At 53.0% G+C, this 27,117-nt stretch overlaps 3 protein-coding genes across 3 annotated transcripts; 1 reads left to right on the top strand and 2 right to left on the bottom strand.

Annotated features, from left to right (window-relative positions):
* Window positions 1-1,229: 1,229 nt before the first annotated feature.
* Window positions 1,230-7,698, bottom strand: NCLIV_004821 (phospho-2-dehydro-3-deoxyheptonate aldolase,related; the record flags this gene model as incomplete). Its single annotated transcript, XM_003879992.1, has 14 exons — window positions 1,230-1,287; window positions 1,398-1,545; window positions 1,820-1,991; window positions 2,447-2,504; window positions 2,735-2,854; window positions 3,127-3,206; window positions 3,478-3,561; window positions 4,110-4,320; window positions 4,977-5,067; window positions 5,618-5,668; window positions 5,824-5,851; window positions 6,197-6,281; window positions 6,829-7,148; window positions 7,585-7,698. 14 exons carry the CDS (start codon window positions 7,696-7,698, stop codon window positions 1,230-1,232), a joined length of 1,620 nt encoding a protein of 539 aa, XP_003880041.1.
* A 2,738-nt stretch (window positions 7,699-10,436) lies between these two features.
* Window positions 10,437-15,623, bottom strand: NCLIV_004820 (phospho-2-dehydro-3-deoxyheptonate aldolase,related; the record flags this gene model as incomplete). Its single annotated transcript, XM_003879991.1, has 8 exons — window positions 10,437-10,670; window positions 11,005-12,315; window positions 12,806-13,529; window positions 13,641-13,719; window positions 13,831-14,233; window positions 14,442-14,544; window positions 14,887-15,023; window positions 15,222-15,623. 8 exons carry the CDS (start codon window positions 15,621-15,623, stop codon window positions 10,437-10,439), a joined length of 3,393 nt encoding a protein of 1,130 aa, XP_003880040.1.
* Window positions 15,624-22,013: 6,390 nt separating this feature from the next.
* On the top strand, window positions 22,014-26,666 carry NCLIV_004810 (conserved hypothetical protein; the record flags this gene model as incomplete). The annotated part of the gene is made up of 8 exons (XM_003879990.1): window positions 22,014-22,242; window positions 22,738-22,875; window positions 23,143-23,232; window positions 23,824-23,907; window positions 24,316-24,440; window positions 24,883-25,002; window positions 25,405-25,776; window positions 26,052-26,666. The coding sequence occupies 8 exons, from the start codon at window positions 22,014-22,016 to the stop codon at window positions 26,664-26,666; spliced, it is 1,773 nt and encodes a 590-aa protein (XP_003880039.1).
* Window positions 26,667-27,117: the final 451 nt, after the last annotated feature.

Here is a 27,117-nt window from a genome sequence, read left to right as displayed (position 1 = left end):
GAACGACAAAGTCTCATTTTTTCCAACTGGCGCTTCGAATACCCTTGGCGCGGTCTTGTCCAGAATATAATTCCGTTTCTAAAAAGATGCTCATTCCTTTGGTATCCCGTCATCTCAGGTAAGCTTTCGCCCCGAAGCTTGAAAGCGAAATCACTTCCGTCCAGTTCCGGCATCCAAATCCACAACAGATGTGCACCGGCACATCATCTTCGCCCGAACTGTCTCAATCACATCCTTTCCAAGGACGATTGCACGGCTGCGTAAACATGCGAGTGATTTTTGTACACCAGAACACTTAGGGCTCCGACTAGATTATCCTACAGTTACCAGTACTAGCCTGTCGTTGCGTGCGGCACCAGGTAGCCGCACCGATCACGGAAACTGTTTGCCCGGCCGACGGAAGCCAAAGCAGACGCTGCCCAAGAGGAATGGCAAAGCGGAAATCACCTGAACAGTGACAGATTCTCTCTCGTTATCGAAAGGTGACGAGAAGTGGCATAATCGGTTTCGGCTGCACGAAATTCAGAGCCGGGACAGTCTTCCGCCCTTGGTTTCGTTCCTCTATTCACCCTTTTTTAGCACAGAACTTTAGGGACAGGGGAAGGAGGTTATGGACACAAGCAAGGACAGGTCGCGTTTCCCGTTCTTGAAATATACAACCGCGAAAACAAAACACGGACACCAAGGGGTGCCAAAACTGCTGACTCCCTCGTTTGTTGGCGACGTGGCGTTTCCTCTTCAGAAGGAAACGGGGGGCTGAGAAGAGGCAGACAGCTGGTGCGGAGCTAAACAACAGGGAAAACGCTAACCTACAAGCGTCCAGCGTTTTTTCACTGGACATGGAAAACTGACAATTTACAACGCAACTCTGTCACCTTCTACTGCCCATGCCGACACGCCTCGTCTAGCTTCCTGCGTCTGTGGTTTTATGGCAGAAATATCAGTTCGCATCTCGGCCGCTTCTCGAGCCTGTCCCGGTCCGCCGTTTGACCTGACCTAGAGTGCATACCGCAAAAGAATAACAAAAAACCACACAACAGTTGTTCCTCAAAGACCACGTGCGTGAGACAAAGCGGCCCCAAGTACCGAACGCGCTATGTTATTAAGATCCCAAGCGATTAGCGGCCCGCAACTGACCTAGACACACCATGGTGGTCTGCCGCCTGTTTTAGTCCAAAGTTCACAACAAACAATAATACACATTGCGCCGTACTCAAAGCCGATTGTGACTAATGAAGCGCATTAGCCCAGTTGTTCAGTGTAACACTCCGCCCCTGTTCCTGATCGCTGCGATATGTAGAACATAACCACACAAGACCAGGTGTGTTAGACCGCCGGCAGTTGCGATACTGTTTTACGGGTTTCTTCGTCGTCTGTGCCTGTTCAACACTCCTTACGCGTGCTTTATGTGGCTTGCGATCTCAAAGGCCATTTCGACAGCTTGAGTATAGTTGAGCCTCGGATCGCAAAACGCCTCGTAGGTTTCTTCATCACCCACTTTTCCGCGGCTCTCACATCCTCCGATGCATTCAGAGACATGTTCCCCTGGAAACAAATAGGAAATCCAGGAGCTGAACTACCTTCCTTCGTCGCCTGTTTTAGTAATCAGATGAACGTCGACATTCCGTGCCCGCGCAAAACACCCGGGGATTTTTCTAGGTTCCCTCGTGCTTTCCATGTGCTTCTCTCCGTCCTTTCCCTCTGTCGCTCGTCGTCGTCCACAGCTTTTTCCCTCTGCCCCATTTCCTGGGAGACAACGAAGCCAAGAGCGGACGACGAAAAACGGAGACTCACAGTGAGACACATCAGCCGGGCTCACCTGTAAGCTCGAAATGCACCCCGCCAAGCTGCGATTGATGCTGCACGTGGGTGTCGAATGTGACGAGAACCTCTTTCAGCATATCTGTGAAGCATCGTCTCTTTTTCCCCTCCGGTGTAACTTGGGTATTTCCGTGCATCGGATCGCACAGCCATACAACTCGCACTCCTGCCTGAAAAACAAGCCCACGTTCAAAGGCAGGTTCTGGTGAGGCGTGCATGCAGTTGAACTGTATAGATTCTCATTTTAAGATGGAGAGTGCTCACCCTGAAACCCGAGGGCAGTTCCGACTTGGGCTCTTTAGATATCACAGGAGTGACGCATGAAGGACACACGCACTGCATCGACGAGAGAAACCGACCTAGCGTTAACCATTTCCACACCGGTATCACACAGTCGAGACGCGCCCTGTATTTAGCAGTGTGCACGATAGTCCGTAGCATGCTGGCGGCTTTTCTTATACTCTCGAGGTTCCCGTTGTTCTTACGCATGCAGCAAACTATGTGTATCTGTGAGGGGTGTCTGCCACAGAATTCCGCTGCCCTCAGTGCCCTAGAACAGACATCGCCGACGACGTCGTTCTTTGAGGCACCGGCAGAACAAGACACCCGCCGTTTCCTCTCTTACTGTCTGTACTGCTTCAATAACCGGAGGCAGGAGACGTGAAGCGTCAGCAGCGCCGAGTCTGTGTGTACAAAACACACGAGAAAACATGTTTTCTCTTCCAGGTTCTCTCCTTCGAAAAGAGGCACGACATAGAGTCGGTAGTTGACGTATAGAGACCTAAAGCGACACGGAACGGTCGACTATTTTTTGACACCGTGCGTGTACCACGATCTAAACGTTCAACTGGAAAATCCCGGAATCGGCCGGTCACCCCGTCTTCAGATACGCGTGGATGTGCTTGCGACTCACCTGGTGATGAGGACGACTTTCCCCGGAATGTTCTCCGGATTCAAGATCCGGCAAATGTCAACGATTTCATGCGGCTGGGCCGTTGGGCCCACTTTGACGCCGATCGAATTCCGTATGCCCCTGCGCATGCAAAACATGCAGAGGAAAGCCGGTGTTTTGCTTCCGCTGGAGAGGGACTGAGAGCCTTCCCTGCCAGGTGTCTCTTGTTCTTCGAGTTCGAATCCAAAAACGGGAAACAGTTATATATAGATATCTGCGCCTATGCAAGACGGAAAAGCGCCGCAGGAACCTCTGGCGTGTGAACGCGTAAATACAGAGCGGCAGGCACTGGCGCACAACGGCTGCCTCCTTTCTAGCCTCTTTCCTTTCCCCTTCTAAAAAGGGAGACCTACCGACAAAATTGGATGTGTGCATGGTCGAGCTGACGAGTTCGGTCTCCGATCCATAGAAAGTGCGCACTCGTGTCGTAAAACTGGAAGATCGGGAAAGAAGACCGCACACAAAAGGCGAGACGTGCGGGCCAGTGGCATTGGTGGAGTCCGCGGGCGAGACAGCGGTCCGACACGTGCACATGCGTCCTCTCACCCACCAACGAGCAAAGCGGGCAATCGAAACGAGCAAGCGACAGAGACAACAGAAAGACAGAAAGAATCGGTCAGGAAGCAAGACCGAAAACGAAAGAGAGGAAAACCAAAGAGAGAGGGCAACACAGAGAAACAGAAAACAGAGAAGGCATGACGTACCTTCCCGTCGTACTCTCGGGTCATCGCTTCCTCGTAAGGAAGCAGAAGAGCCTCGTGGGAAGAAAAACATCCTATGGAACAGTCCTAAAAGACACAGATGCGGAGGCAGACAGTGAACGAAAGGTCAAAGAATCCACAGCAGCAACTCAAACGCCTTCGATCCGCTTTGCAGAATGACATAAAACAGATTCCACTGCAAAGATGGATATATACACCTCTCTCGCGCTCTGCAAGTATCGACTTGTTTGGGTAAAAGTGCAACTATATATCCACATACACATATATGAACATAGACGTATATGTGCCACCGTGCGTGTACAAGAACGACTGTGTCTCCGCCTGCAGTTATGAAGCGCCGACACGGCTGCTTTCCCATTCCTCAAGGTTCCGTCCCTCTGCAGCGGGAAAGTGGTGGTCTGAGTCTCCGTGGCCTGTCGGCTGAAGTGCGGTGTGTCCTTGCAGTTTCGTCATTTCACGAACACAAAATCGAAACGCAAGAGCTGAAAGAAAAAATCTATAAGACAAACCGTCGGTCCCTGCTCCTTCGTCGACAGCCCACCCCAGTCGATCGGATCTCTGAAGAGAAGTGACGCAGTCCTCTAAAAGGAAAGAAGGAAAAGTGGGCGGCGTACCGTATCTGCGGAGTCCAGGAGAGATGAAAAAGGCGGGCGAGAAGAGAAGAGAGGAGACGGAGACTCGAGATCAGAAGGCTTTGGAGAAGAAGGCGGCGACGTAGTGTAGGAAGAAGCAGAGGAAGAATGCGATGCGTGCATTGCAAGCGAAGGACCGGAAGGCCTCTGTTTTGACTCAGCGATGGTGTTGGTAAGGATTTGGAACTCGCGCCTGTCCGACAGGAGGAACAAAACAGAGAAAGATGGAAGCCAGTCGCGTGAGTATCGCCGCAGAAATAACTGTGGGCGACTGGAGAGACCTAGCTGATGCGGAAAGATCGGAGAAAAAGTCTAGGAAGACCACGAAAAAGGGTCAGGAAACCGAGAGTGAGAGACAGAGTAGCAGAGTGACCCGGATCAGAAAGGACCCAGAAAAGGCGAAACAAACCACAGAGTTCCCAACTGTCATATTGGAATGTTCCATCTCGTCAACATCAACATACACGTTATCATTTAACCCTTGCTGCACCCTGGCACACACATATGCACATATACATCCACGGATACAAATATATATATATATATATGCATATGATACATACATGTATATACCTATGCATCGAGACACATGAATTTACATATATATGCGCAAATGTACATACAGATGCATATACACCGAGATACATATACGCAGGTAGGTACACAGGCAGATCCACAGTCATGTAAAGATCGCGAGAGATCGAGTCATGAGCCGACGGGCCAGGCGGCTGCTTCGAACGAATCGTGAGTGGCTGCACGGATGGAGCCGGACGCAGACGCAGGAAGGAGAAAAGGACAAAACGGGGAAAAGGTCCAAGGCGTCTTAGATCTCTCTTTCCAGTGACTCACCGCCTCTCCGGACCAACTTGTTTAGACAGCTCCCAGACACTTTCCTCTGTCTTCTCGCTTCCCGTATCAGCCCGGAAAAAGGAACTGCCAGCTGCAGACGACACCCGGAACAAGAAACGAAACACATGAAGCAATGCCATAGGGATGAAAGAAGCAGACTGGAGGCGACGACGAGTGCCTCCTATGTCGTCGGGCGTCTGGACACTAGACACGGTTCCCGCGGGCACCTGTCCTTGCCGTCCCCCCCAGTCTTCTGTACCAGCCCTTCAGCTGCTGCTGTTCCCTTTGCCTTTGTTCTCTTTCTATTCCACGGGGAATCACGTAAGTTGACGTATCATATATATATATATATATATATATATACATATACATATGAACGTCTTCATATGTATAGGTATACGTACACAGTTACGTGTATACATACGAACTGGTCCCTCTCCAGTCGCATACGGATATGTGCAGCCATAGCGTACCAAGGTATGGAAAATAAGCGACATATGTGGCTAGCAGTTGTTCAATGTCGCCCGTTGGGCCTGGTTTTGGGGGCCGTCGATTTCCAAGGTCCGCACTTTTCTCCTGCCCCATCCCTCACATTTGTTTTTTGCGTTTTTTTGCCAAGGCGCCCATGCCGTGCGACTTACGTGAGAGGAGAGACCGGACAAAGTTCAGCGTCGCCGCCGATTGAAAGTACGCTGAGGACGGCAAAGGGAAAAACGAGAGGGGAAAGCATCAAGCGCACACCGGCACTCTGAAGCGACCGATTCAGTCCACACACAGGGAATAAGAAGCCTGGAAATGACCTCCTAGACACAGAGAAGAGGCGAAAGACAGAAGCGTAAAGTCGTACCTTGAAGGAGTCGCTCTGGCTGAGGGTCCTGAAGGCAGCGAAAAGGGAGAAGCGAACGAAAGAGGCGACAAAAACGAGAATGGGTGCCAGCACGAAAAAGGGGAGAAAGATGACACACTAGGAGGGACGGCTTCCACAGAAAAAAGACTGCAGACGGGAAGCAAAGACGACGTTATGAAGATGAAACACAGGAGCAGGAAACGAGGAATAAGACTGGAGAGGAAAGACGGCAAAAGCTAAAGAAGACCGAGACACAGGTGTGATGCCGAGAAAGGGGCAACTCGAAGGTCGCCCCTTCAGACCTGATGAAAAAGACATCGCTTGCGCTTGCTGTTCTGCCACCCCGCAGTTTGCCAAAGCAGCCGAGCCTTACCCTGTCAGACGGATCCGTCCCGTTGACGGAGTCGCCGCGATATGTCAGGACTTTCCGACCCTCAAGAATCTCGTGGGACCGACTTCTGACAAGAAAAGAAAAGAATGAAATGGAAGAAGTCCAGAAAACGGGCATTCGAGGCTGCGCCTTGTAGAGACACACACTTCTACTGAAAAAGGTCACGCAGACGGCGAGAGAAAAAACGATGCTTCTTTACATACGTATATACGTCTGTTTGTATGTATATATATAGTATATATATATATACACGCATTTGTGTGTATATATATACATATATATATATATATATATATACATATATATATATATATACATATATATATATACATATATATACATATATATATATATATATATTAGTGGAATTGGATGAGCATGACTTTTTTAAAGAAAGTGTAAAGAATGTTGTACAGAGCGATTCCCGGCGAGATAAGCACACCGGTGTACGCCCGCCTTCTTGTGTTTTCTATCGATTTAGGGCATACACTGTGGCGGCCAGTTTGGAAAACGTGCACAGTACCATCAGCTCATGTATTAGCAGATGTGCGAGCGCACGTATCCACAGGAAGCAGCGAGAGACAAGAAAGACGAGAGTTTTCCCTCTGCCCTACCGAGGCTTTCCGTATTGCCCCGCCATTCTCCCGATTCGGACAATTTTGCGTGATGTGGCGTCTTGGAGGATGAGACTCATTTGAAGGAGAAGGCGCATCTTCGCGGCAAGAATGCAAGGTTGACAATCTGCAAAGACCTCGGCACAGTCTCCGCCTTGAAGGACAAAGCGTTTTCCCTCGTAAACATCTTTCAACTGCGAGAGAAGGCCCTCGATTTCGTGGGCAGAAACCAAAGGGGGAAGCAGCCGGAGCCGCCGCTGGATCGACACCACGGGGCCTGAGGGAAGGGTGGCGAACGGATTCTGTGCTGCTGGAAAGTTCTGGAGAAGAGAGGAAAGAGACAAAGACAGCGGGAAGAGTGGCGAGAACTAAAAACAAAAGAGAAGGCGCAGTTGCCTGCGTAACCGGTGCGATTCGAACCACCCCACACAAGCATCGGTGTACATCTCTGTCCGTGTCTGTATCGATACATGCACAGATGTGGACATGCAGAGGTGCCGAGGAGTTTCAGATTTTGCTGGCCCCTCCGGGCGCGCGTGGTAGCTATTTTCAGAACAGCTCTGTGTTCTGGTCTATCCGTGCCTGTTTACGCGGAGCCTTTCTCCCGACGACTTAAGGAGACCGGGTTGTCACCAAAAGCAACGAAGGAACGGAGACAGCCAGGACACGCGCCGCCCAGACCGAAGCCTTGACATCTTTGTGCGTTCCAGTTCGGCGGCAAGTCGCGCCATCCCACGTTCTTTTCCTTGGTCATACCTGCCAGCATGAAGGCGACCAAGCAGTACAGATCCTTTCTGGGGGGTCGGCCTGTCTCGCTCTGCATGCGCCATGCCTCTCGGAAGAACAGCATCTAGAACGGGACGGGAGCATCCGTTTTTTTCTCGCGTGCTCCGTGTCTTGTGAAGGTCGCAACTCCAGTCCCTCCGGAGAGGGGCTGCTGGTTGGTCCACAAGACGCGAAATTCCTTGTGCACGCGGAAGCTTGTCTGTTCGCCGAGTTTGGCGGTAAAGACCGCGCGAGCTCACGAGAAGAGCGCTTGGAGAAACTCCGCCCCACCGGCTCGGCTGCGGCCTCTTTCCTGGAGAGCAACATCTCCGAAACCGTAGGCTGAAGGAAACAGACAATTGGTGACGCGCATTGGAAGGGTCGGAGCGGCTCGTTTCTCGTTCGAGGAACGAGGGGTCGGTTCTCGAGGGGAGAGGGGGGGGTCCTACGCTGGAACTCCCCAGCAGCCGGAAAAACCCTAAACCCTAAACGAGGGACGGCCAACGACAGTATCGAGACGATGTCGCAAAGCAATACGGCAGCTCAGAGAGGAGCCAGCATGTGGACAGAGAGACGGTAGCTGTGTCACGGGAAGAGACGGAAGTGAGGGGTCCGAAACCGTCCACTGTGGTTAAATCACATTCTGGAGATGTTCACATCGACTGCCGAGCGGCGCAAAACACTCAACCGCTGCCGGGCCGTCCGTAGTCGGTGTCGAAGGAATCGAAGCGCGGCCGCAGAAGATTTTCCTGTGAACGCTCGGACCCGCTTTCTGTTCCTTTGAACGGCTTCGATGGCGTTTGCTGGAAAGAAGATGCAAGACAAAGGCAGCGGTATACCGCCTGGGAACGGACGGGGACGGCACGCCAGAGCATGCAAAGAATCAGCGTAGTGAAAAAATCTTGAACCGCAATTTCTGCGGAACATCTCAAAGATGCCTGGAACTAAGATTTGCCGTGGCGTGTGTCAAAAATCGGGGAAGGCGATCGTTATAAAGTGGCAACTGGCTCCAAAAAAGTCCCGTGGTGTGTCATCGACAGGGCCCTGAGACAGCGCGATACAGAACGGGCCCGCAGAGCGTCAAGGCCGCCGTCCAACATTCAGGTCCTTTCCACGCTTCTTTCCCCCTCATAATGCTTTCAAAAGTTGTCCGAACCAGGCGAAAGCGCAGCGCATGTGTTGTCGGTTGTGTGTCTGACCAGTCCACGTGGTAAGAGTGCTTAGTTTCTTGAGTTTGCGCCGCTTAAAGCGCGTGCGGTACTCGGCTCTCTCGGCGCGGACGACTACATCGATTGCACGACGTATGGAAATGCGGGGTTGTGTCTCCACGTGAAAATGCGAAAATTGCATGACGTGCCGTCGGCTATGTAGAAAAACGGAAACGATTTCCGTAAGGAGGTGCGTGTGTTGTTTGTGGGCGGCTACGAGGTACACTGCCTGTGTGTTGTTTGGGGCCTGCTGCAGGCGCAGGCGACAAAGAAAAACCGTAGAACGAAGTGCCCAAGACGCAGTTCATTTCGCAGTGGTACGTCTTTCTCTGCCTACGAACGCAGCAAGCGAGATTCCGGTTCTTTGCGTCGTCTTTCACCCGTAAACACAGGGGGTTCCACGTACAGAACGATACATGGTGTGCGGCACGAGCGGCGTGCCTGTCGGTAGTCTATCACTCAGGATGAACAAACCGACTCATCGTTCAAACGAAGAAGGAGACACATCGGAATGCAGTTTCTCGATCAGCCAGAACTTCTTGTCAAACAGGCTCTCCGCGCCACCCTCGCAAACGAGTTCTTGTCGTTCCCATGTCTCTGCCCAAGTAGGAACGGCACTGCTCCAGAAGAAAGGGAAACTCCCGGAGGTCCAAGAGCCCCCGCTGCGTCAGAACACGAATGTTCTAAAAGGACAAAGCTGTTAGCACCGATTCTTTTCTAGGAAAACTGAGTGGTTTGCCTCGTCAGTGGCCAGGCCGCGCCGGCTTCCACAGCGACGGACGACAGAAAGAGATTCGGAAAAAAAGATAGCTGTTTGGAACAGCAAAGAATCAGTGGGTAAAGGCAGTGGGCTTTGCGAGCATTTGGCCAGCTCCGTGTTGTGTTTCTGCCGGCGCAGCGGCAACTCTGCATTCATGCAGGCCTACACTGTACGCTAAAAAGCACAGCTTTCCACTTGTCGCTTCGTTGTTGCGCCTGCTTCTAGCAATTTGGCATACTCTCTAGCGAAGCAATGCGTGAGTGGGTTGCACTTTGCCCCGTGCACGGATCATGTGGGAGAGAACACTGGAAGCAAAAGAACTCGTGCGCGTGTTTAGAAAGCGTTCACTCGTCCAACAAGCTAAGAAGGGGTGGTTGCTCGTGAAAGCAGTGCAGTCGACTGTTTGTGCTGGTTTGAATCGCGATCCAGAGCGGTTCGCGCCAAGCAGGACAACGGATTGAAGCGGAATGGTCTTCCTCACACATTTAAGAAGAGAACCAGGCAAGAGGAAGAGGAAACAATCACCAGCGGCCAGACAGCGATGCAGCTCTCCAAACGAGGAAACAAGATCAGAACAGGCGCTGCGCCTCCAAGCCTGCGTAGAGTCAGGAGCGCCGCCACAGACAAGCTTTTCGGTCACGGTCTTACTTGCACAACACTTGGAAATTAAACGCCAGATATGATTGAGAGGAAAAAGACGGAAGAACCGCGAAGAACACGAAACCAGTTTCGAAGGCACACAGCGTCAGAAACTGACAGAAACACTATACAGACTCATACCTGAAAAATGCATATCTGTAAACTCTTGCGGGGGAAAGGGTTGTGGAGCATATTTTTTCTGTACAGAATAATTGACTAGAAATCGTCCTGTGTCGTCACGGACGCAGCCGCTTGACGAGTCCCTGCAGCGCTATTCTTTTTCTGGTTAGGCGAAACATCCATTTTGTCGGAGAAACTTCTCGAGCGTTCATCGTCTGTTCTGCCTCGCCTTCAGCAAACGCTTCTGCGCTGAGGGGAATCTCGCTCGATGCCTTGAATGATCGCTTGAAGGAATTCGTTCCAGTCCTGGGGAGAGGAACGTTGGAGGGCCATGGAAATTTCTTCCACAGCTTGGAAGAGCGCCTCCAGCTGGTGGCGAAAGCCCACAAGCTGCAACGCAAAGGCATCCAGAGGCCACAGGGAGAATCACATACAGTGCCGCTCGCTACTGCTGTCGCCTAGAAAAGGGCTGCCGTGCTTGAATGGAGCTTCCGGGAAAGTCACTCCAGCAAGCACGAGATAACTGCCGGTAGCAAAGATCCGATGTCTACAGAGGCGAGAGCCAGTGGCACAGAAAGACTGAGGAACAGCACTTTTTTTAGCGCGACACAAGAAGGGGTATAGGGCCACGGCGCAGGCCCGAGAGAGCAGGCAGTTCTTTGGGTCTCGCGTCTCAAGGCTTACATTTGCTCCTGTCCATTTCTGGAGAAGAAGTTTGAAGTCGTCGCTGTCAGCGAGTCTGGCTATGACACAGAGCCATGCTTCCTTGCAGTCCTCAAGGCCTTCTGATCTGAGCCAGGACTGCAAAACCAGCCAGGTCTTCACCATTTTTCGCAGCCCCGGAGGGACTTTCGAGAGGATGTACCGGGTCTTCAGGCTTTGCTGCTGAATCCACGTCTGCGCCCCGTCAAGCTGGCCATTACCTAGCGAGAGAGGAGCGCAGGCTCCCTGAGCGTATCCGCTCGTCTGGGAGTTGCAGAAGAAAACTCTTTGGCCTTTCCTCTGCTGGAAAACTCCCACCCCCGTGGCATTTCCTAGGCTTGACGCGCGGGGGGAAGGGGACCTTGCGGGATCGTGGTCAGAGGCGCAAAGGTGGCTAGATACAGCACCCCTCTCTTCAGTTGCTGGCCCTCGAGTTGCAGAGAGGTCGACGTTCTCGTCTTCAGTCTCTCGGACGCCGGCGCCCAGTCGGATCTCTCGTGCACTCTGTTGAAGAGCAGAAGTGCTGCTGACACTATCCCGAAGTATGGAGCCGCACATGGTAGACACGTCCGACTCTGTCTCCATGGGGGGTGAATGGACAGCACCTGCAATGTCGGGAGAGACGCCCGGAGAAGGTTTGACAGGCATCGTAGGCCACTCAGTGGAAGACGAGGCAGGAGGGGCAGAAGGAAAGGCAGACGACGAGGAAGAAAATGAAGAGCTTTCTTCTCCCAGCTGGGAACTGAATCGCGACGGGGCGCGCGTGGTTGTGGCATCTCCAGAGAAAGAGCTCAGGAAACGAAAGTCTTCGCGAGTTTCCATTCCCGTCGGATGGTTCATTTCGCCGCCTTGGGCGTCCATTGGGCAGTCTTCGTTGTCCTCCATCGAAGCACTTCCGTGGCGTTGCAGCGCCGCAACGCCAGCGGCCTCAGGACCGTCGGTGTCGGGGGGAGTTGTCGAATGTCGCTGGTCAGGTGGTGGACAGACAGAGATATTACTTTGGGAAGACGAGGCCGAAGAAGCAGACGAGTTTTCGGTGCCGTGTAGCAGCCGTGCGTTGCCGCAGTCTGGCGCCGGTGTTTGCAGAGCGGACAGAGAAGAGGTGAACTTCGTGAGCGAAGAGACACAGTCAGACAGTTGAACGGGCTTTTGCCCGCAGGAGTCGTCCGGAATGTCAGACATCGGATCTGCAGTGGACGTAGACTCGACGAAGTAGTGAGGAAGAAACTGCTGAAGAATCTGAGACCGGTGGATTGGATCCAGGAGGTAGTACAAGCAAACGAAGCGAGGGAGCTGCGGAGGCAAGTGAGGGCACCCAAGCACACGCAAAAGGCGGCAAAAAAATTAGGGCCGGGGAAACCGGAAACGCGTTCTCCGCCTGAGCAAGATCCGAGAAGACCTTCTCGAGTCACAGAACAAAAAAAGGTCAGACACCCGCGACAACTCGTCTCTCAGAGGCCCTCGCTGGCGCTGCTCATCCGTTGTGTGTGCACAGCCACCGGCTGCTTCGGCACGTTGGACTACTGGTTTAGGTCTTGAATGTCTGTGTTTACCAGATCCAAGTTCTATTGTGTTAGCATGTTTGCGAGAACACTCAGTATATCCATGAGTCTATTTCGGGCACACCTTGTCTTTTATCGGTATGCTCTAAATCTTTTGTCGGCGCTGTGGCATCACCCGAGGGAAAACTGCACTGATAGATGGGTTGTTCACTTGAACCAGCTTCGCCAGACAGGGTCACACGGGCGCCGTCACTTGGATGCAGCTTCTCACGCAAACTTACTGCAAGAAAAGCTTCGACGTCGCAAGCGATCAGTTTTTCCTCGAGTGTCTCCCGTTTGTCGGCTCCGTGCGAGCTGCTGGTCCGATGTCGAGAAAGATTTGTCGCCCTGATAGAGGAGCAAGAGGCTGGTCCGCCGCCCAGGGGACTGTCTTGGACAGATGCGGGTTTCGCTTCCGGGGAGCCCACCTGTTTTCCGTTCGAGAGGGAATCTGTGTAGCCGAGCGAAGCGCTGCGAGCACCCTCCTCCGTTCCTTGTTCGTTGCCTCTCGCTGGCAAAGCCAGGTTGGGGCCGCCTGCGCCCGGGAAGGGACTTGCGCCCGCAACCGTTTGGTTGGAGTCTTTGCAAGGCTTCGAACTCTCTGCGCCAGACGAGCCTCCTGCATTTGGACTCGAGGACGAGCTCGGGTTCAGAATCGCGAGAATGGCCTTCTGGGTCTTCACGACCGCAACAATGAAGTCAACAATGTGGATCACATTCCGAAGGCGCTGGGCATCCATCAAATACTTCTGGGCCAGCTCCCAGGTCTCCTCGACGCGAACAAGGTGATTGACGAGGGCCACGTTGTTGCAAAGGTGTGGATCAATTCTCTCGGGAGTCTGCGCCAGCTCAGTGATGTGCCTAAGGGTCGAGACAGGAGAGACAGAATTTCCGACAATCCACTCGCGGTCAGGCAACACGTGGACAGGAGGAATTTGAGGGCGAGACACGCCAAGGCGTAGGACGCTAACAAACAACAGTTTTGTAGAGAATGTGCGATGCAAAACGCTGACAGCATGCGAAGAAGGCCGGCGGCAAGCGAAGTCATCTCTGCACGCGTTGGCGCAAGCAACTCACTTTCGGAAGTCGTTGAAGCTTGCCACGCAGGAGCCGGCGATGCTCGACACGCACTCGTACACATGTCCAGGCTGAGACTCTGCGGCCGCAAAGCACAACACACAGGAAATCGGAGTCAGACTTCAGCTGAAAGCCTGTGTTCTTTGCTGGCGACCGCTTCTGAGTTCGCACAGACTCAAAACACACTTACCGCTCGTTTTGATGATGTTTTCGGCCGTCTCGAGGACACTCAGGTCAAGGTCCCCTCGGCCTTTTCTGCGGTAGTTTGCGATCGAGTTCAACCTAAACATTTTCTTGACATATTCCCGCCGACACGACTGCCACTGCTGCCAAATATGAAGGTGAGCAGTTTGCACGCTTGCGTCTCCTTTGGCGACGAGGGTCGCGACGGAGCTGTCGAGGTAAATCAGCTGGTTTTCGAGCGATATCACGTCCATGACGTAGCGACGCGCCTTCCTCTCGATCTGAATGAGCTCGAGAATGTACTCCTGCTCGAAATCTGCCCATTTGCAATCTAAGTCCACCAAAACGGGGACCAGCTCTGAACGCCAGTACTGGTAGGTGACCAAATCCTGGCGCTGGAGCTGGTGGAGCTGAAAAGGCAAAACGGAGAGGGCAAGAACCTGGGATGGCGATCGGTCAAAACAAAGACGTGTGCAGATATTTTTCGCAGTAGAAATGCGGGCCATACCGGCCTTAAAGTTGACAAATGATCAGCAAGTAGAACCACTGATGTAGGACCAGACCCGCAAGAAAAGGGAAACGGAGAAAGCGAGCGTCCGGCTCGGCGGATCCATTTACCTTCTCTATGGTATTAATCCACGCCAGCTTGAAATTAACGCCGCTCTCGATGACGGACGAGTGGAAGTCGAACCTCTCGCCGTTTACATAGATCAATGTGTACCTGCAACGCAAGAGCAGCGACCGGAAAACCACAGCTTGCCAATCAGAGTCGGGCTCCGAAAGTGTAGTTCGCGAGCGGGCGCTAGAATACGCAACTCAAAAAAACGCTCGTGCACCGTGTAGTCTTTCGTGTCGCGAGGTCTAACTGGTGCACATCTCCCGTCAAGCAGAGAGTCTAAGCGTAAAATCAATGCCCAAGGTAGAAGATCGTGGATCGGTGGCCTGGTGCTGCGCACATCCCGCAAGGCCGGAAAGGGAATAGCACGCCATAGCAAGGCCAGCAGCCGGAAGTCCACAGAGGTATCAGTGAGCAGGCGTAGTAGAATGCGCGGAGTCACCGTACCCTTCCTGCGATGCCTCCAGGACATCTACTCTGTAGTGGCGCCGTTGGTCGGGAAACAGCGCACGATAGTTCTTCGTGAATTGGTGGCGGTATTCGCGGCTTTGGGGTCGGATTTGCAGTGCGTCTGCAGCGGCCGACTGGCGAAACACAGAGGCAAGGGATTCAGCAATTTCTGGAAACCGAAGACAGAAAAATGTTCGCCAGCAGCCGGAGCAATCACTGACTAGGTTGTTTCTCACGAGACTGCGGCTGACCAGGTCAATCTCGGAAACCGAGATACTTCTGTGGCACGGAACGGCGCACATGTGGACGCGCTCGCTTCGCGTGACCCTTACCAGTGCACATAGGAATTGCTTGCACGCTTTGAATCCATCTCCGGCTTTGATGGAAGGTTTCCACGGCTCTGCTTCGCCTTCAAGGTGAACCTCGTTAAGAGATTCAAAGAGTGTGGCCATGGCAGAAAGCACGGTCTCCGAATCGTCCGCATTCGCCGTTGTCGGGTCCATCGTTTGCGCGGCATTCACTCGCGTCACAAGACCCGGTTCACCTCTAAGCCCAGCCGGCGCCTCCTGCAAAATGGAAGTTCCTCTGCTGGTTGGGGCTGACGGGGTTTGCGGCAGTGTAGCAGAGTTGCCGGGAGAAAGAGCTTGTGTCGCTCCATTGTGCCTGGATGTTGGCATACTGGCGCCGTTGACCGGCAACCCGGGCGGCGAGAAAGGCTCCGAAGAGTCCTCCATTGACGTGGTTAGGAAAGTGCCAATCGCCCTCGAGACCTCCTACGCGCCCAAATGTGTGTGTTTCATAGAGACAGTCTGGCGTCAGGGAGATTGCAACTTCAATATCGTTGTCAAAGTCGAGCTCGGGCGGAGTCGCCGGGGCCCACCGCCTGAGCCAGCAGCGTCTCGACAGCGTTTGCGAGAATGTCTTGGTCAGTCGCAACAAAAATGCTGGAAAACCTTGGAAATTCTGGAACCGTGAACCGGTCACACAAGTGGACCTACGTCTTTCCGACTCCTCTGGACAATTCGCGTTAGTAGGGCAAGGTCTATCTGTCGCGCGTTGGTCTACTGGCGACTTCCCACAAAGCGGTGAGAGTCGAGTTTTCCTGAATCAGGTTCGTCACTTCGGACAGCGAGGGAACAGGGTCATGGACGGCGTCGTTGGTACGAACTCATATACTGAACTCTGGCAGTAAATTTGAGACCTTGGGGGCCAGCATGGGCCGGGATACAAGCTGCAGCTATGTAGCTACACACATATTCTCAAGACACGCACAGCGTACAAGGCATAGAAAAGTTGGCGGATGACCCACGCGACAAGACACGGCACCCTCAACGGTGGCGCCCAAGAAAAAACCAAGGCCGGTCCCAGTTGGCCTTAATGAAAAGCTGGAGAGTCGCCAACTTCAATTCTGACGGACTTTTTCCCGGATGGAATCCAGGCTTCGTGCGCGTGGCAGCGGAGTGGAGATTCTTTCCAGGGTGAAGGACTCTATAAGTGTAGCACGCGACACCCGCAGGCGCCCGCGTTGTGCCAGGAAAGGCCACAGACAGCTTGCGCCGCGATCACCTAGCGCAGAGTACGCGGAATTCAAGAAAATTCCAAAGTTCTAAAGAGGTGTAGGACGCGTCTGCAGATGTCTTTCAGCAGCAGAAAGAGAAGAAAACGCCCAGTCGCTGTCTTCACGAGGAAAGAATCCGCGGTGGAATGCCCAGGCACCCTCAAAAAAAAACAAGCTGGGTCATCGCCCAGCACGAGTCTTGAGGCACCCCTGAGACCCGACGGGCGACGCTGGAAAGTTCACAGGCAGCCGGTTCACCGTCCCGCTGCGGCCTCCCTCGCGAACTCAACGCGTTATCTTGACTGTCGAGGACAGAAAACGAAGCACTCGCCGTAAAAAACGCCGAGACTTATCCGACCTCTCGTCCAGACAGAAAACGAAAACGTCTTTCGGCTGAACGAACTTCTATCCTGTCTGTGCCTCCGGAAGCGCGTTCGCTCGTCTTTCCGTCGTCCAGTCGTGGCGCATATAAAGAACCGCCACAACAAGAGACAGGCGGGAGAGGTGGACGCCGAATTTTGAGTGCGCTGCTTGAGGCTTCAAACAGTCGTCGGGAAAACTGGACGAATGCCAAAGGAGCGCTTTCACGAGGTGAAGCGTTTTTTCAGAGAATGCCAGCGTAAAACTTCCATTCATAGAATGACTCGAGCGATGGAAAGAACGCCGCAACTGAAGACACACCACAGGCATGGCTCAAAATGCACGAAATCCTCGCACGGCGGTGAAGTTAACCGGCCCCCTACCCGCCTTGGCGTCCTTGCTCGTTCAAGACACCAGGCCCCTGAAAAAGTACCGTCCTCTTAAAAAAAGAGCAGGGAACTCTGAGGTGTTAGGTAGCGAAGACGCGATCAGCGCATCTTGCGGCTGTTTCTAGGGTTTTGAGGGTTTGTCCACTTCCATCGGCTGCAGCACCCCCAAAGCCGAAACACCCGCGCGACTCAAAACTAGAGCGGTTCTCTGCTGCCGGAAGACACATCCAAACCTTAATTTTTGCGATTCAGTTCCTGGATTCAAGAACGTCAGAATTCATGCTTACCTAGCCCGAAGGCATTCCTAGCCAAGACTGTCCTCTATCCTGTCTCAAACTTCAAGCCGCAACAAATGTACGAGGCACTGCCTTGTCATTCAGGAAAGCCTTTGGGATTCCCCACAGTGTGTGAAATCAATTGCAGAGGTTCGATCATTTGCGAGAATGCGTTTCACCGCGGGTTTCCTCCACCTTAAACAGGCACGCGTTCTAAGAGGAGTTCGCCCCTCCGATGTGGGCAGATCAGTTAGAACACTGGCAACGAACAACCAGGCGTGTGCATTTTTTCAACCCGGTGTCCCTGCACTATTTGGCGGGTTTTCACCGTTAGACCCCCGCGGCTGTCGCAGTTTCCTGGCGCGTGGAAATCCAGTCTGGGTTCTGTGGAAACTCCATTTTGTAGACCTATGTTTAGGGGTAAACCTCGGGCTCCGACAGTACGCAACTTGTCTCACCCTACTTGTTGAATCATATTCAAAATACCTTCCGGTATCTTGGGACCTTCACTCGGGCATATCTCCTTGCATTCGTGAAACAGGTGGCGTTGGTACCTTCAGTCGCGCTATCCCTCCATACAGAATACCTGGCACAGCTCGAGTTGGAAATTTTGTTTCTTCCACATCCATATTGCCCGTTGGGGCGCTACAGCATATTGCGTGTGTCCGCGATACTGTGTGGGCATTAGGGGTACACAAACTTGATGCGGGTGAAGTCTCTCAAACGTACGTGGTTGGTTCCGTCTGTTTCCATTCGACCTGTGGCAACAAAAAGAGCGGAGGCTCTAGACCGAGAACTAAGTCGTCCACCGAGAAATCGGTGGAGATAGAGTGATGCGGGGTTCATACCGGAAAGCAACAAATTCAGCTCCACTGTCAGACTAACATCTGCGCCACACGTTCTCGCACCTCGTGGAAACTGCATAATAGTCTTACACATATTTGTTCGCCAAACAGGCGCTTGCTGAATGGTTCCAGACGCAGGGCCTGAACTCTGACCACTGAGATCTTATTTTCAAGCTGTGGAAGGAGGTTGTATCTAGTGCCGCTGGCAGTGATTGGTCTGTGTCTGGGAAAAAAGTGGTCAGTTTTTCTCTATTCCCAACTCTCTGAAGACGCCGGCGCACTCACAACAAGCAGAGGTGTTTGTCGCCTCGAGGTAACTCATTACCGTGCACACAAAACCAGTTCGACAAAGTGGTCCTCTTAAAAGTTTGAGAAACAAAGCTTGACGCAGTCGCGAACATCTGCAACAGCAGTCCTAGCAACGGAGGCAGCCTCCGCGACCGTGATTCTCGGCTTTTTCGTATGTATGTATATATATATATATATATCATGTTTTATACTGTGATGTCATGAAGCAACGGAGACACAGGAAGATGCGCGTGTCTGCTTGTCTCATGTATTTTGTAGTTCCTTGGTCGGTCAACATTCAACGCCATATGCAGCATTGTCGAGCACTTCTTTCGGTAGTTTTAAATCTTTATTATTTTAGGATGCGGCTTCGCGATTGAAACGGTCGAGGCATTGAGAGAGTGAAATGCCGCCCTGTAGCTCACCCCTTTTCTTCTTCGCTCTTCGGGTTTCATTGTCTTTCCGAGCGAACTCAAGCGGCTGATGTTTTTGACTGCGGAGCGAAAGAGCATGTGACCGAATCCCGTTGAGAGACAAGGCCCCCATCCCCTGGCCCATGAAGTCTTACGTGGCCCAAAATCTTGAGAAACCACTACTGGCTTGTTGCATTTATAATTTTAATTGTCATTCGTGCCCTCGGCAACGTCTGACGCTAAAATGTAGTGGTGTCCCATAGTGATGAAGATGTGCCCTCCCTTGTACGAGCCAGTACACTGCAAACCACCTGTGTTCCATGTCCTCCGTGGTCTTGCCCTTGCAGATAAAACAGGGAAACTTGATGTTGGATTCTCCGAACGCGTCGGGTGTATTTCCCCTTGTCTTCGTGCTGAGAGTGCTAATCTATCATAAACAGCCAGAACGGCAACCGCCTCGCGAGCTCCATTACTTTAGTTCCCACAGTACCGTAGCAACTGCTCAGTACGTTGTTTTTTTCTCGACTCGTAGCGCCTATGTGTAGCGACAAGCGGGAAACGATACGTGTGCAATGCTTTCTGTCATACGTATCGCAATACCCGTAGCACAGCTTACCGTCGCCCTGCCAGCCCATTTACAAATAGGTATGTACTGTGCAGCCTGTTCGGCCCGTAGCTGGGGGCGCAAAGAGTACGTCGCAGCAAATGAGTAGTGTATGCAACTTTCTGTTCAGAGTCGTTGCACGCTTGTCCTAGAGATTTTGAAAGCTCGTACTTTCGGGAAGACACAAACTGTTTTTTCTGGACGCCTTTGCCGATGCCATCTTCTGAACACTGCAGACGCTGAGAAAGCATCCTCGCGCGCCTATGAACTGAAACACAACGCTCAACTACAGGAACGGAGAGGCTGTTTGCCCTCAAAAAGTGCGGTAGGGGATGGAGTTCAGCAAACCGCCGAGTGACCGTTTCGTTTTGGTGGGCCGCGATTGCTGTGAAACAGTCCCTCTGAACACGTGTCCTCGTCAGGCGACACCGACCACCTTCGTTTCGACTTCTACCCAGTTATGAAAGTGTTAGCAGTGGATTTTTCACCGAAGGTGGACTGCAAAAGACTGACTAGCTCTTGAATTGGAGGCAGCGGATAACCGTAACCGGGGAGTTTTTCCGTGGAGATTCTACTCTAGGGGAGGCGTCAAAACTGCTCTGCAAATCATCGTTTCGAATTGCCTGAAAAGATTCCTCTACATAGCAGCAAGAGTCAGAATCAAAGCTGCCTACACTACTCACCGACGACATTTGCTCCTGTTGAAGCAACTCCACTCGTGCTGAACACAAAATACGCTCGGACGCGATTCCAGCTTCCCGCAAACACATATCCACGAAACTCGAAGCAAGGGCAACTGTAGCGCCTAAACATAGTCTACTCAGTGAAGCATGAGCCCCAAAAGGAACAAACGACGAGCCTCGCCCCGCTTGCTCTGGCAGGGGAGCCACGACCCTCGTTGTACGATTCCCACGAGATGACCTGACCCGACACGTTCGCCTCTCCTCATCTTGTCCGGAGGACGCCTTGTGGAGGCAAATGAAGTATCTGGGAAAAGATGCATGACTGGCCCTTCCTCATCAGCAAAACAAGGAAGTGACGCGGTGTGGGAAAAGACGCCCTTCGACGGAAAAGATGAAACTGTTGCAGCCGGATACGTGCAGCATGTGCCCCCTGGGGCGAGCTATAAATACACGGGTTAAAGAATCCCAAAATAGCACCAACAATGACATGACTGAAATGTATACCAGTAAGTATAAACAGACCATTACCAAATCCATTATCGCTAGTATAAGTAGACAAACCCAAGTATTCCGTACAGACTAACATCAGGAAGGAGAGTATCAAGGTGGGGAAGTTAGCGTCTAAAATATATACCCGAGTATCAACTTAGATGCGCAGATGGAAAATTTCGCCAGCCGAGAGGGCAGCTGCGAAACTGTTTGGGAGCGAGAGAGCACTGCGGCCGAGAGAGAGCACAGCACCGTGAGAAGAGTCGTGCCAGGTCTTCTTCTGGGTGAGCCTTTCTCTCGCCCTCACTGGTCCCTCTTTTCTATTCCCCGAACAAGAAGTTGACTTTAGCTCTCTCAGGTGAACTGAGTTAGTCGCAAGAGACAAACAGTTTGCCATTGCCGTCGATAACGGCACGACGGCGGCTCCTGACTGGTTCGCTTTTTGCGTATGTGTGACCACGCAAGCAGTCTTTGCCACTGCTCACAGACATGCAAGAGCAGCAGGGCCCTCCCTCGATTTTTCATTTTTCGCGTTTTTTCGTGTCTCCAAATAGCACTTGCACTCAAGTTGCCTTCTCGGGTGCCTTTTCACGTTCTTTTTCTCCACACGAAGCAGTTTCTCACAGTTTTTTCTCCTATTCCTCTACAAAACTTCACTTCTGCATCGGGAACCACCAGCTTTTCCGTCCCGCCGCTCTCGGTTACCGTCTCTGCGTTTGTATTTCTCCGATTCTCGTTCTGCAGGTTTTCATCGCAGTCCTTTTCCTGGCGTTTCTGTGTCACACAATCGATTCTTTCCGGTTCTTTGTACTCAAACCGAATCGCTTCTTTTTCGCCACCCAAAGATTGGCGGAACTGCATGGCCTGAAACGGGCACCGTCGCTGGTTTCCCGTTTGCTCGCGAACTAGGGTTCCCAAAGAGGCCATTTCTCCCTTTCTGTGCGACTTTCTCTCTCCAGTTAATTTCTCTAATTTCCGTTGCCCTCGCTTGCGGCTTTCTCCGGGCGCTGCGCAGTTCTGCGCCTTCCCGCCGCAGTCCCCACCTCGCCACGTTCTCGGGTGCTTCCGGCCAGGCTCCCTTGGTTGAACTCGAGGCAGTGATGCTCTAACTCCGCCCCCTCGCTTTTCGCCTTGCTCGTGGGCCCTGCCTACCCGAATCTAGAAACACCCAGGGAGTGCACTGGCGCCGTGATTTTTTCCACTCTTTCACGCGAGCGACGATGGAGCTCGGAAGTTACTCAGAACGCCAGAGACAGCGCGATCCGCTGAACGTTGAACAGGAACCTCACGTGGCCGCGTTCCACCAAGGCTCCTCTTCACGCGCAAGTGCGCTTCGATCTGCTTTTGCTGGCGGCTGGCTGGGGGGCGGAGACAGCCGAAATGACGCACCAGGAGACGATGGGGAATTCTCTATTTCGGGATATTCCCCTTACGATGTTGCGTACAGAGGTACGTACCCCCACCACTCCTCCGTCTTTTAAATCCCTTCTTCGTCGCATCAGTGGTGTTTCCTTCCTTCCCCCGTCTGCCTGTAAAGCTCTTTAAGCGGAGACCGGATTCGAGCGGCAGACACCGATGCACGTCACCCACTGCATGGCCAGTGCATGTGGCCGCGGGGATCTCGACTCGGTCTTAGGTCTTTGTGGAGTGTACGTACACGTCCCTGGGCTTATGCGTGCGCGAGATGATGAAACGCTAACGCGGAGCCCGCACCAGAGCGACTTCCGGGACCCCCCCACCGAGGCTGCCGGCGTCGGCTTCTCCCTGCATGTCGCCCGTCTTTTGAGAGCGTTTCGTCCCTTGACGGAAGCGCAGCTGCTTGCGCAGGCTGTCTACTGAGGAGAGGACGGGTGTCTTCGTTAAGCGCCTCAGCCTCCCGTCAGACTGCGCTTCGATGTCTGCATGCAGTCAGATACGAGTGTTTCTCTCTGTTTTCTTTTTCAGGACAAGCCTACGGAGACAGCGCTTTGATCAGTCGCACCCCGCAACCAGACTCCAAATCCCGCCGCTTCGTCTTCCTTCTCGTGGGAGGCCTCATTGCAACCGCATCTGTCTACTTTCTCTACAGTCGAACTCCTCAACGTAAGGTTACCTAAATGTGTGCATATTCATGCTCTTGTTTACATGTGCGTGTAAATCTGTGCAAGTAGATTGACGTCTTCTCGGTTAGGTGCAAGGAACCATGGACACGTACCTGTCTCATTATAGATGCATGCATGTTCAGTTCTGTAAGCGTTAGTGCATAGATTGGAAGCTTATATAGACTCACCTAGATGATGCGTCTACCTAAGATGGTGGCATTCCTGTGATGCTCTTTTCGTTTGTTTCCTTTTTCTCCTCGCCTCTCAGCCGGCCTTCTCGGGCATACTGAAGGTGACCCCTGCGTCGTTGATCGATCTGAAGCTTGCCGCGCCTATCCGTTCTATGGCGGATTCGATGGTAAGACCTTTTTTCTTCTGCTCTTCTCTGCGGAGTGGAACAAGTCGAAACAGAAGTTTTGGAAACAAAGGCGGGTTCGGCTGTTCACCCAGAAATCGCTCGCCTCTGCAGCGTATGGTTGAGGGAGTCGACTCCACTGAATCAGTTCTGCTGAAGAAAACATGGATGGCTTAATGCGCCTTTCCTTCTCTACTAAAGTCCGCCGCTGCTGCTTATGTGGAGAAAAACTGCTTTCTTCAATTCCTCTCGAGTTTTTCTCATTCTGGTACGTGTGGAATTGGGGGGAGGACCGTTGACGATCGGCTAGGAGACAGCAGGAAGCAAGCAGCTTCCAGGGAAAGCGCATAGTTGGGTCCTTGTCGCAGAGAGATTTGTACGCGTCAACCACAGAAGGGCATGCGAGAATATGTATACCGTGCATCTCCACAGAAACAATCGGCACACATGGCTATGTGCTACACCCAGGTGTGGTACACTCCTAAGTGTGTGGCACAGGCTTGAATCATATTTGCTTGCATGCATATATATATATATATATATTACTTTGCATAACACGAAGCGCTCCTACGGGTTTGTGCGCTGGCGATTCAGCGAACGTGGTGCGAATGATTGATGCGGATACAACGACGAAAAATTTTCTCTTTCGGTCGTCGATGCCCCTCGACTCCGAGACACGTAAGTCGTGTTTTTCCGTGCTTGTCTTTCCTTCCGTTCCGCTATCCTAACTGGAAATTTCGACACGGAAATGGTGCGTGGGGGAGTAAACTTGCAACTTTTTTCCAAACGCCGAAGCCAATTGACCTTCCTCGTCCCTCCTCTGTCTTCTGACTCTCGTGCGTTTCATACATATGTCTACATATATATATATATATATGCATGCGTGCATCCGTGAATGGGGCCGAGTGGGGCTGCATGTCCGCTTACAGATTCAGATCTGCTCCCACCCCTGTACAGCGGTAACTGCATGAATATGAACATGTTCACCGTGTACAGAACAGGAATGGCGTCGCACGCGTTTTTCGAGGGAGGCGGAATCTTGCGACGTGGGGACGAGAGAGTTTCCCGATGTTTTTGTTTCTACAGACTCGCTGGCACTCCACAAGGTCCAGATGGCTGCTGCGGAGCAGGCAGCGGGGAACGGGCTCCAGCTGCCTGCGCGCGCAAAGATTCTGTTCTTCACGTTGCAGTGGGACGGTTACAACGGTCCGGTATGTACAGGAGCCAGCAAAGAGGGAATGAAAAAGCCGCTGGAGAGACGGTCGCTCGGTGGGAAGTGTCTGCACACATGTTGATTCACACATGCATCCGTTTTTTCTGCAAACAGGTATCAGCGGGCACCTTCAGAGACACAGTGCGCGATTTCCGGGTCAAGAAGAAGGTGGAGAAGAGACAAGCTGTGTCGGTTTTTTCGTGTCGCTGGAAGACAGCTACTCGGAGCGGGCGAGACACTCAAGAGTGGCAGCTGGTGATGTTTGCTCATCTCTTCTTTGTCTCCGCGACAGTCTCCTTTCTGCTTTTCCTCGTGTTTCGTCCTCGGTCTCGCTCCTCTTCTTTTCACTGTTCTCGCCGTTCCTCTCTGCTTCCGGATCGTCCGCGTGGCTGCGTTCCCCTCCTATTTCTCGCTGTCTCTCGTGCCGGGTTTTTTTTCAGTTGCTCGAACGGTGCGAAATCGCGAGAGAGGCCTGCCAGGCGCGCCCCGTCCCAGGTGTAGGGACAGTGCACTGGCCGATCTTCGGGCAGAACGTTAACCCCTTTCGTCTTCCAGATGACGTAAGCGATTCGGAGGGGAAAACGACAGAGAAACGCGAAAGTGAAAGCGAGAGGTAGAGGGCGAGAAAGAGAATAGGTGAGAGAAACATTCGGCTTCACAGGGTGATGAAAGGCCCCGCAAAGAAGAGGGTCTCAGACGGCGTCGAGGTTGAAGAGGCGGTGGTGTTTCCCGCCGGAAGTCAGGTAAACTTGGATTTCACGTGGCCGGTTTCGAAAAGGCGAGGCAAGAGAAGGGTGGCGAAGCGACAACGCGTGCGCTGGTGAATCCGCTCCTTCGATGTGTGTCAGGTTGCACGTTTTGTTCCTCTAGGCAGGCCTCTGCTCTCGAGACGCTCATGCTGAACGTTCGTGCTTTTTGGCTGGTGTGTGCGTGTGTGGCTGCGGTGTATGTACACGCCTCAGTCGAGGACGGCGTTGGCACGAACCTTCACTGACTGGGACGCCGACGGTTTGGACCAGAAAGTCTCCATTCTGCATCAATTGGTTCACGTGTCTGCGAAGGAGAACGCCGCGGTGTTCACAACGGAGGATGGGAAGTCGGTTTTCTCCGCTTCTCCGAACGAGGCGCAGTCTGGCCAAGGCGCCCAGAGAGACAGTGTCTCAGCAGCTAAGGGGGGAAATGGAGAACATGACGATGTTTCTCTCACTGACGATGTCCCCGTCATTTCCGTCATCCACTGCCACCACGGCGTAGATAGAACAGGCGCGGTGACTGCTGCTTACAAAATGCGATTCCTGGGCTTCTCTCTCGACGCCGTATTCAAGGAAGCGAGGGTACGTTTTCTGGCTTCCACGTCTTTGGGATTGCGATCGAACCTTTAAAGTGTGCTGGGGCCCTCCTTCCAGCTCACTTGCTTTTGTCGCCCGTGCCCACACCCCCCGCTAGACCGGGTGTCTGACAGAGGTGCCATGGCCCTGCTGGTTCCTCGCTTTCCTCGCTCGCCGTTTCTTCCTTGCCACTGTCTCTTCTCTCTGCGTGTTTATCGCTCTCCCTGCTCCATCTTTTTCTCTCTTTCTCTTTCTGCGCCTCCGTGCATCTCTCTGTTTAGGCACTGGGCCAGAACCTTGTGGAGAGCATTTACTCGATGATGTGGTATTGCCTGTACTTGGAAACTGCGCTGAACCTGAAAACGACGCAGTGCTACGACGTGGTCACTGCAAATGCCAACGTTCCCTACTTCACGAACGGGCGTGCACCCCACACGCCCCCCGGGGTGCTTCCGGACCCACTCCCAAGTCCCCCTTTGACCCCAGGCCCGCGGGTCTCGGAGTTCCTCCTGGGAGCCGAAGGCCGTGCTGGCACCCGAGGCTCTGCGCCGGCTTCCAAGACAAAGGACGCGCTTGAAAAGAACGGAACGGAAAGCAAAGCTGCGTCCCCTCCCTCGGAGACAGCAGAGAAAGCGTCTGCGGAGTCGGCCCCCCACGGAGAACAGAAACTGCATCCCGATTCAGCGAGCCCGAAGCCCACTGCGGCTAGCGACCCTCAGGTGTCTCCGCAGCCTCAGCTAGCCACGCACCCCGTCTCGTCTTCCCCGTCTGCAGATGCTGCTTCTTCCCTGCCTGCGAGCTCTGCGTCTCCAGCTGCAGTTCCTCAACCAGCTCCGTCGCCGCCTGCGGCTGCAGAGAAGACAGCTGCAGAGGCGAGCGGAGAAGAGAGGCACTAGTTCGCGAACCGTGGGTGGTTTCTCGAGGTGTCTAGACACCCGAATATGAACGCGATTACGCCCCCGTGGCAGCAGCCGAAGCCCTGCGGACGCAGGGAGAAACAACACCGGGGATCGGGCGAGTTACTGGAACCTCTGGGCGCTTCACTCGCTGAGAGGCCCCGCGGGCGAACGCGCAGAGAGATCGCAACAACAAACTCGGGCAAAAGTTCTTCTGTATCTCCACCGGCAACCCAGTGGATCGTCTGGGGGCCGACCGTGTGACGATCCTGATGTAGAGGGCAGGAGTGCTGCTCAGTCTCAAGAGCAATGTGTCGGTTTGCTGAGGGAACCTCTGAGCCTTTTCAAGTGTTCGTATGTGGCTACATTGCCTGTTTGTCAGGCGTAGCAGACGCAACCCCATACACAGGGGCCAGCAGAAGAAAGCGCGTTCTGACGATGCGTACAAATG

This window comes from Neospora caninum, chromosome II (assembly GCF_000208865.1).
Source record: "Neospora caninum Liverpool complete genome, chromosome II".
Taxonomy (NCBI): domain Eukaryota; phylum Apicomplexa; class Conoidasida; order Eucoccidiorida; family Sarcocystidae; genus Neospora; species Neospora caninum.
This window is presented reverse-complemented; position numbering and strand designations above follow the sequence as displayed.